The sequence below is a fragment of the Streptopelia decaocto genome (assembly GCF_964273445.1).
Source record: "Streptopelia decaocto genome assembly, chromosome: 2".
In the NCBI taxonomy this organism is placed as follows: domain Eukaryota; kingdom Metazoa; phylum Chordata; class Aves; order Columbiformes; family Columbidae; genus Streptopelia; species Streptopelia decaocto.
Window position 1 is genome coordinate 156,911,575 of NC_138655.1, and position 9,622 is coordinate 156,921,196.

General features: G+C 42.1%; 1 protein-coding gene across 1 annotated transcript in view; it reads left to right on the forward strand.

Moving 5' to 3' along the window:
* Nucleotides 1-9,622, forward strand: part of RHEB (Ras homolog, mTORC1 binding) — a 43,053-nt gene extending 33,431 nt beyond the window's left edge. Inside the window, exons 5-8 of the mRNA XM_082046930.1 lie at nt 217-273; nt 374-421; nt 945-1,026; nt 9,110-9,622. Of these exons, the coding sequence (XP_081903056.1) occupies nt 217-273; nt 374-421; nt 945-1,026; nt 9,110-9,202 (280 nt within the window). The 3' untranslated portion in view covers nt 9,203-9,622. The remainder of the gene's footprint in view (nt 1-216; nt 274-373; nt 422-944; nt 1,027-9,109) is intronic.

Below are 9,622 nucleotides of genomic sequence, written 5' to 3' on the forward strand. Positions count from 1 at the left end.
CTGTAATGGTAGGTGTAGATCAGTCTTTGCTGCTTCTGGGACCATTTTGTCTGTTGTACACAAACCAGTAACACTTTCAGCATCTTTGTAGTTCTGCCACTATACATAGACTAAGTTTTAAACACAGCAACCTACATATGCATTTAATTGCTTGTGTATTGGGTATTAAGGATAAACATCAGAGTGCATGTGTGACTTCATCCCTTTATTTTGCAGTTTTGAAGTGATAAAAGTTATCCATGGCAAGTTATTGGATATGGTGGGAAAAGTCCAGTAAGTAGTGACACTTTCATCTCATTTCATTGCAGGCATGTTGCTAGTACTTTGTTCAGTATACTATAACTGTTCTGAAGTTCTGAACTCTCTTTCACAGAATACCCATTATGCTGGTTGGAAATAAAAAAGACCTGCATATGGAACGGTATGTGAACTCCAGTACGTGTGAAACGCAAGACAGCAGCTGGCGTTCCTGCGGCTGCACTGAGCTAGTTTTGTTCTTGGCTTTCCGTAACTGAAATCAAATTGTAGGTTAACATAAGGTACTGGCAAAGGAATTGTGTCAGAATGGAACTAGGAGCCACGAACTTCTATTGTAATGTTGACTTTTGCTCTAAGGTTCCAGGGAAGGTCATTTAATACTTTGGTTTTTTCAATATAAGTAACAGAAGTGTATTTTTCACAACTGTAGAATACCAGATGATATTGCAGATTATGAAAACAAAGCAACACTTTGGGATAGCTGCTCTTCTGGGTCACAGAGGTGTTTTACCTGGCCCAGTGGTGTATTTGACAGCAACCAAAAGCAAATGCTCTGGATCAGACTTCACAAAACATTCCTATTATATGCATTTATGTACTTCAGTACTCTGAGGACTTTCCTGAAGTATCAAATTCCAATTCTTTTGCAAGTTATAAAGAAACATACTTGTTTTTTCTTCGCTCAGGGTGATCAGCTATGAAGAAGGGAAAGCTTTAGCAGAATCCTGGAATGCAGCTTTCTTGGAATCTTCTGCTAAAGAAAACCAGGTAATGGATTTAAGATTCACTTTATTCAAATAGCAATGGAATGGAATGACTCATAGTTTCACTTAATAAAGGAAACGAAAATATTTGCATGTACTCTACAGATATTTTGTGGAGATGGTTGGAAACAAATGGTTGTCTGCTTTCAGATTTATGTGTACAATTTTTTCCTTGCAACTGTAAAGAGAAGGAAGAAGTGAAGAACTGAAACTAAAGTTTCATCGAACATAGTAGAACAGTCAATGACAAACTAAAACACGAATCCACGTGGTGAGTGGAACATGGTCTGTGATCTGCTGCAGTTACCTTAAATAGGAGTCACTGTGGTTGCAGAAGAGTGAGTTGGTATAAAGGGACAGACATTTTAAGGTGCTGAGCAAGGTTTGGCCTCTCTCTGGGGAATAGTCATTTTGTGGGGACACAGTAGGAAAGTGTTAGAATACAGCAGAGGATGTCAGGTGCCGCTGTGATACAATTGTAGTGCAGCTGCGCAATCTGACCCAATACAAACCACACACATTTACACTTCTTGATCTCCTATCACACAAAATAGAGTGTTTAATTACATGTTAAATAACATGGTATTCTTATTTTCTCTTATTTTCTTAAAAAGCCTCCTAAATACATTCTGGTGTTTGAATTTGTTCCTTTAGCTGTTAATTATACTTTGTCGTTGACTTTTTTAGACACCTTACGTATCTAAGCTACAAGAGCCTCCTAGTTTGGGTTTGAAGTAATGGATAACTGCTGTGGGTTGAGGAGCATCTTTCCCCCCTGCCCTTTTCTTTGTTTTTTTTCCCCTATAGGTCTCAACAACCTAAAAGCTTTTGCTTTTAGGGATTATAGACTTAAAAAGTCAAAATGATGTTGTTAGGCAAGTTTTAAACAAATGAGTCCTTATGCAGAAGAAACGTGTACACTGTCTGATGCTGAACCTAGCATGTGACATCCTCAGTCTCCCTGATAACATCAGTACAATCAAAAGGTCCATCCCATAGCTAGTACAGGACCTGTTTACGTAGCCTTTCTTTCCCTCTCCCCCAGCCTCAAAAGCAAAATTGAATAGCTTTGTTCAGTGTTTGTTGTCAGCAATTCTACAAGTTACTTGAGTAAAGTTGGATTTTTCCCTTGAAGGAAAATGTGGATTTTGTTCCTCCAGATAAGGAATTCTTGGAGTTAGTTTATCAGTACTTGTGTTTCTGGCTAAGACTTGCATTAACCTGGTCTTAACGGGGCATGATTAAAGCATGAAATTTCTCAGTATCTTCTCTGTGCTGCTGGAGAGCTTCAAATGCATAGCAAAGGAAACTAAATTGACAGTGGAAAGAATAAACTAGATAAAAGCATCTGATTTCCGCCCCCCTCCTCTTTTATTTTAAACAACTTAATACTTGTGGATTAGGCAAAGCAGTTGCCTGTACTCATTTTCCTTTGTTTTATGTTCACAATGTGTAACAGGGTAGCAATTCATATCTAGCAGAATATCTTACTGTGATAACTCCTCTGAAGTTTGTATTGTTCTTTGTTCGAGAAAAAAAAAGTTGGATATATTTATGCAGAGAAGGTACAAGCTTTATATGATGTTTGGCATGTCGTGCATATTAAATTGCTGCCCTAACAAAGTCCCATTGACTGCCATGTATTTGTGTCTGTTCCTTAGTCTCAAACTGGATTTAATTACACTGACAGCTGTAATTTGTGTAGCAAACTTTGGAGCCTTCAGGGAAATCGGAATGGCAGTTGTATGTCAGGTATTCGAAAATCCGTACGGTCCTGTATAAATCCCACAAAAAATCAGGAGTAGCATTCATTCTTGCTGTCAAAGTTGTTCTGACCAGGTCTTCCTTTCAGTAGGATCCTTCAGGGTAGCGATCGCAGGTCACTGTAGGTTCTGTCCCTCTGGAGTCAGATGCAGGTTATTAGGAACAGGTACTTGAACACAATTCCTCCTTCATGCCTCTCACATAATACGCTGGGTGATTCGTCTGCCTTCGGAAGTCTGGGAGGTCGCGTGTCACTTCTGAGATGGGTGCCCACAGCACATGATGACCCTGCGGGCTCCCTGGCCTCCTTCCCTTGGAGGCTCGGGATGTACGGAAGTACGGAGGAGCCCAAAACTCCTTTATAAAAACCAGCTGATATATACACTTCTGTCAAGGCAGGATATCCTCTCTTCCTCTGCAACTGTCTCTGGGTTGGTGGGAGAAACAGTTTATTCTGAGCTTAGTGTAGAATAGAATGATTTTCATAGAAACATTTCAGAGGGAAGAGACCCTCAGGATCATCAAGTCCAACCATAGCCTAACTCTAGCACTAAACCATGTCTGTAAGAGCCTCATCTAAACACCTTTTAAACCCCTCCAGGGATGTAAGGTGTGTTGTCATTCTCCTGGTTCTGACTGTTTGCCTTATGTAAAAATAAGTCTGTTGACACTTTTGTTTGGAAGTTCATCCAAATCACCATGTGTATTGGCTTGGTACAGCAAATGTATCTTGCCTCTCACCATTAAGTCTAAACTCCTTCCAAAAAGGCTGCAGGTTCTTTTTGCTTCACAGAAAGCTAATTTGATGCTTAAAGGGGATGAGCTGGATGGGCTTGGGAATTTAGAGTTTAAGAATGTGAGCAGGGAGTTCAGACCTTCCTGGCTGGGGAAAACGCTGTTGTTAATCCTTTGAAACCTGACCATTGGTGTTTGGTGGGTGTGGAACAGCAGTTTGACCGTTTCTAGCATGTGATGGTCTGAACTTGGATCTGGTACGTGATTTCTTCACAGCAGTGAGGAGGGGTAGGTCTCCTTCTGCAGGGATTAGCTGATGTGAGTTGGGCCTGCATTTATAACAGCTCTTTTTGCAAGGAACTGCTGCAGCTGGAGAAGGTATTCCCTGTTACAGAAAGGAAAGGCTCCTTTCTCTCTAAAAGCGGGTGGCAGAGCATTGGCTCTCCTCTCTTCTTGCTTTGGCCAAAAAACAATCATATCTAGAGCTTCTGTGGGAGTCCTGGGAGTATATCCCTGCTGTACTGGGCAACTAAAATAGCTGTATCGATTAACTTCAGCAAATTAGGCCTCTTTTGGTAGGAGTTATCAAAAGATACCGCATTTGGGAACTGGCATGACTTTGAACAGATGGAAAGTGAGAGAGGTGAAGGATCAAAGCTGTGGTGAGGATAAATGGTAGCAGCTGGCAAGAGTTCCCAAGGTCAAATATATTTGAGGCTACATATCAGCTCCTTCAGCTCAGGTGACCTGGTAAAACTTGTAGAGAAGCCTGCGTATCAGTAATGTATCATCATCTAGGGAAACCCCTGGGCTTTGGGAAGCCAATTTTGAGACTTAATGGAAAAACACCTCTTTTAGATTACCATTGGGCTGTTACTGGTATATCTTCTCAAGCTGCTTAATTATTACCAGATATGTTGAACTGCTTTGGCTAACTTTAGGAACTTCAAGGCTTTCTTGTGGGATTCCCCACTTTGTTTCTTCTAAGCCATTCTGTAGTACTTCATCTTAATCCCACTACAATAAAGTGGTAATGGTTTAAAATGCAACCAGAATCCAAATGAGTCTCAAACGCACTTGAAGTTGGGAGCCAACTTTTTCTGGAAGAATTTGGGGAGTAACAAGCAGCCAAATTGTGTTCATGCAGTTACGCAAAGTTCATTAGATAAACTTGTTTTAGGAGGAGTGAGGAAATAGCAAAAAATCTATTTGCCAAAACAATGCTCTCTTAAAAAGCGATTGCTTGGGCATTGCTTCTTTTTCAAGGGTGGCTTCATGTTGAAGCTCAGAAGGTGCAGTGCTCAGTAGATGCTTCAGAGTGGCTGGCCACCTTGGGTCTGACACAGTCACCCGGGAGGGTGTGTTTGGGCTGGCAAGGAATGTGGGGGTGGAAAAACCTCTCTTCCTGACTATTGTTCAAGTTCCTTTGCCCAATTCTGTGCCAAGATCAACTAGTAGTATGAACAGCTGAGAATTGCCTTTTAGAAATAATAAAACCCTTGCATAGCTGAAAAACACAGCATACCAAGGGATGAGCTGACCTGTGGGGCTGTGACGGGTGTTTGCACCTTCCCGCATTCCCAACTCCCCACTCGTGTAGAGAGTTACGCCTCCCAACCTGTCTGTGTGACACCAGGGGACACATCTGCAGCAGCTGTTGAGCCTCTGGTGTCTGTTGCCCGGTGTGAAGCTCCCCAGGCAGCATGTGTTGCCCAGGCTGACATCTATTTTGTTTCCTCAGGGGAAAAAGGTTTAAGAAAGCCAGATGGTTTTCTGCAGGCTAGGTGTGACCCACATTGTGTAATTGCACCATATGGAGACAGATGCACGCTAAGTCTGGCTGCGTTGGTTATTCCTTGTCACAAAACACAGCTTCCTGCATTGCTTGAAAGCTCATTCTAAAACGCTTCTGTGTATTTGGGCTGAATTACAAATTCCTAAGGGTTAACTGCAGGACAGTGATTAAACCTTCTCGGTGAAAACATATTTTCTGTGAAATGAATTAACAAGCCCTGTGAACTCCTACATCTTAGTGTGTTGAACAGCGTGTCTCTGACAGAGAATGTACAGCTTCCTGGTTGACAGAATAAGTTGTGGAGGATTTTTTAGTAGGTGCTTTGCAGGAGGGGTATAAAGAACTTCTGCATTAAAATGAAACCATCGGAAATGTCAACCCTTGTGTAGGGAAGCATTGGTGCAGTATATCTGTAAATCTGCATATCGCCAGGTTTTGATTTAAAGGAGACTCTTCATTAGTGGCACCAGTTTGATAGCAACTGCGGTCTTGACTGTGGTTCTCTGAGAGTCTAATTTGCCCAGGAAATGTGTTATAAAGTACTGGGCTAATGAGCTACTTCTGTCAGAGTCAGCTGGGATTGCAGAGGAACTTCATTATATGGAGCAAAACTCTATTTCCAGCTGATGAAGTATTTTAATAGTTCCAGAGAGTGCACAAATGGTATAAATATGGGAAATTTTAAAATTGAGTCTAATCTTGTTAAGATTCTTTTAAGATTGTTGGTGGATTACTCTAGTAGATGGGATTAATTTGGAAGTGATCCAGTTAAGAACTATACTGTGTGGAGGTAGAATAATATCTATCAGGTCAGAACGCATAGTCATAAATCACAGGGTGCTCTTCTGCCTGCTGATTAAAACCAACAAAACCCCCTTTCTATCCTCTCTCATAATGTGACTGCTTTTATATAATGAATATGCTTTACTGCTTAAGGAGCGTGTGCTTGGAATTCATGAAATGGATGGCTAGAGGTTAGATAAACTTAAAATGGCATGTCTGAGATCAGCTTGGAAATGGTCTCCAGATCAAGATTTATGTGCTGAAGTATTGATCATATGGTGAATCTTCAACTTGAAAATACTGTAGAGAAGAAAAGCACTTGAGAATTGTCCTCGACTGTCATATAGATTTGTTTGTTTTTTTTAAATCTTAAATTACTTCTAGGCAATCTCAGATGCTGCATGTTGCAGCTGTAGTTTCTGCATATTCTGATAGAGGCTAGAGTACAATTTTGAAACCCATTAAAACTGAGTGAATCCTGAAAATAACAGATGAACTGTGTAAGGTATTTACTATAAATAGCATTCATGGTGATGTCCCAGGTACCTTACTCTCCACAGCTTTCAGAATCTTTAAAAGCAAAGAAACAAACTGCCTCTGAAAACCTAGCTATACTTAATAAAATTCTTCCACAAAATCTTCTGAATCATTCAAATGGTTTGACATCCTTTCTTAATGTCTCTGCTTTGGTTAAATATATTTTCTTGGGAGATTCTGTCTTTCCAACCGTCCATGCCCCAAGCTCCTTTCAGGCAGTTCAGAGATCAGAAGGTCTCCCCTCAGCTCCTGTTCTCCAGCTGAACCCCCCAGGTCCCTCAGCCGCTCCCATCACACTTGTGCTCCAGCCCTTCACCAGCTCCGTTCCCTTCTCTCAACTCGCTCCAGCACCTCAAGGGCTTTTTTGTTGTGAGGGGCCCAAAACTGACCCCAGGATTGGAGGTTTGGTCTCCACAGTGCCCAGCACAGGGGGACGGTCAGTGCCCTGGGCCTGGTGGCTACACTGTTCCTGATACAAGCCAGGATGCTGTTAGGCCTTTTTGGCTACCTGGGCACACCCTGGCTCATGTTCAGCCACTGTCAGTCAACACCCACAGATCCCTTTCCCCAGGCACTTTCCAGCTGTTCTTCTCCAAACCTGTAGTGCTGCCTGGGGTTATTGTGACCCAAGTGCAGGACCCAGCACTTGGTCTTGTTGAACCTCGTACAGTTGGCCTCAGCCCAACGATCCAGCTAGTCCAGATCCCTCTGTATGGCCTCTGCCCTCCAGCAGATCAACACTCCCACCCAATTTGGTGTCATCTGCAAACTTACTGAGGGTGCACTCACTCCCCTCATCCAGATAATTGATAAAGAGGTTAAACAGAACTGACCTCAATACTGAGCCCTGGGGACACCACTTGTGACTGGCCACCAACTGGATTTGGCTCTGTTCACCACAACTGTTTGGGCCCGGCCCTCCAGCCAGTTCTTTATCCACCACAGATAGCCCATCCAGCCATGAGCTGCAGTTTCTCCAGGAGAATGCTGTGGGATATGGTGCAAAGACCTTGCTGAAGTCCAGGCAGACATCCAGAGCCTTTCCCTCAGCCACTAAGCAGGTCACCTTGTCTTAGGAGATCAGGTTGGGCAAGCAGGACCTGTCCCTTCATAGACCCATGCTGACTGGGCCTGATTGTCCTATATGTGCTGTGTGATGTCACCAAGGATGATCTGTTCTATGTCCTTCCCCAGCACCAAGATCAGACTGACAGTCCTGGAATTCTCTGGATCCTCCTCCTTCTGTCCCTTCTTGTAGATGAGTGTCACATTTTTCAGCTCCCAGTCAACTGGACCTCCCCAGTTAGCCAGGATTGCTGATAAATAATTGAAAGTGGCTTGGTGAGCAGCTCTGCCAGCTCCCTCAGCATGTTGGGTGGATCCATCTGACCCCATAAATTCATGTGTGTGTAAGTGGAGTAGCACATTGCCAACCATGTCCTCCTGGATTATTGGGGCTTCATTCTGCTCCCCATCCCTGTCCTCTAGCTCACGGGCTGGGTACCTGGAGCACAACTGGTCTTACTATTAAAGACCAAGGCAAAGGTGGCATTTAGTAGCTCAGCCTTTCCCTCACCCGCTGTCATTATGTTCCCCCCGTATCCCATAAAAGATGGAGATTCTCCTTAGCCTTCTTTTGTTGTTAATGTATTTATAGAAACTTTCAAAAATTGTCTTTTATGGCAGTAGCTGGATTAAGTCCTCGTTGGCCTTTGGTTGTTCTCATTTTCTCCTTTTATAACCTCATGGCGTCCTTGTCCTCCTGAGTCACCTGCCCCTTCTCCCAAAGTATCACCCTTTGAGCCTGCGCACTTAGTTTCATCACCTGGCTATCCTATAGTTCAAGCTGTTTGAAATATAAACCCACTTTCTCTCAGAAGGACTTCATCAAAAGATAATGCTTAACATTAGATGGTGCTTAGTGTGTCTCGTGTTTCCCCTCCTGTTCTTGTACCATGTCTAATACTGGTCTTACCCATAGGCAAGGTGAGAAAGTCAAGAATATTGAAGTAACTCTGATGCTGGGCTGTGCAAAGGCAGTGTTTAGAGCTGAAAAATCTGCTGCCATCTGTAATCACTTAGAATCTTAGAGATTACTTAGAGAAAATGAACTGGTTTATTCTCTGGAGCAGCACAGTGTCAAAATCTTCAATGTTGTCAGTCACTCAGCACAACCTTACTGTTGTAAAATAAAGCCGGATTACAGTTATTAGCTGTGCTGTGAGTGTGGCTCAGTTTAAACTTGTCCTCCCTGCAGTGACAGAGAAAATAGTTGAGGATTGATGTGAGAAGGGGGTTACGTGTTCAAAACCGAAATTACCATCTTTTCCCTCTTTGATTTTGGAGTAAGTGTTGGACACATTTTTATCTGTTGACCTAGCCAGTGAAACTGTTAACTTTGCTATTTATTATTATTTTCTCAGTTAGTGGGTGGTTTCTTCTTACCGACTGATGTTGTGCTCTCTCTTTGCAGACTGCCGTTGATGTTTTTAAGAGGATAATTTTGGAGGCAGAAAAAATCGATGGGGCAGCTTCACAAGGGAAGTCTTCATGCTCAGTAATGTAATTCCACTGCAAAACCTGAAAACACTGGGAATACATTCTACCTGAAGAAGCAAAACTGCCCATTATCTTTAAGGATAAACTATGCTTCTTTTTTTTTTATGTTTTTTTTTTCTTCTGTTAACCTGAAAGATAAACAGTTGGTTTGGAGCCTTTCCCTTCAGATTATGTTAAACTCTGACTCCTGTGCAAATGGCTTCACTTCCATTTTCAAATTTTAAGCAATCATATTTTCAATTTATATATTGTATTTCTTAATATTATGACCAAGAATTTTACTGGCATTAATTTTTCAGTGTAGTTTGTTGGTTAGAATAATCATCAAAATGATGCATATTGTTACACTACTATTAACTAGGCTTGGATATCAGTGTTTCTTTGTGTTAAATGTATACTTGTAAATAAAATAGCTGCAAACCTTAAA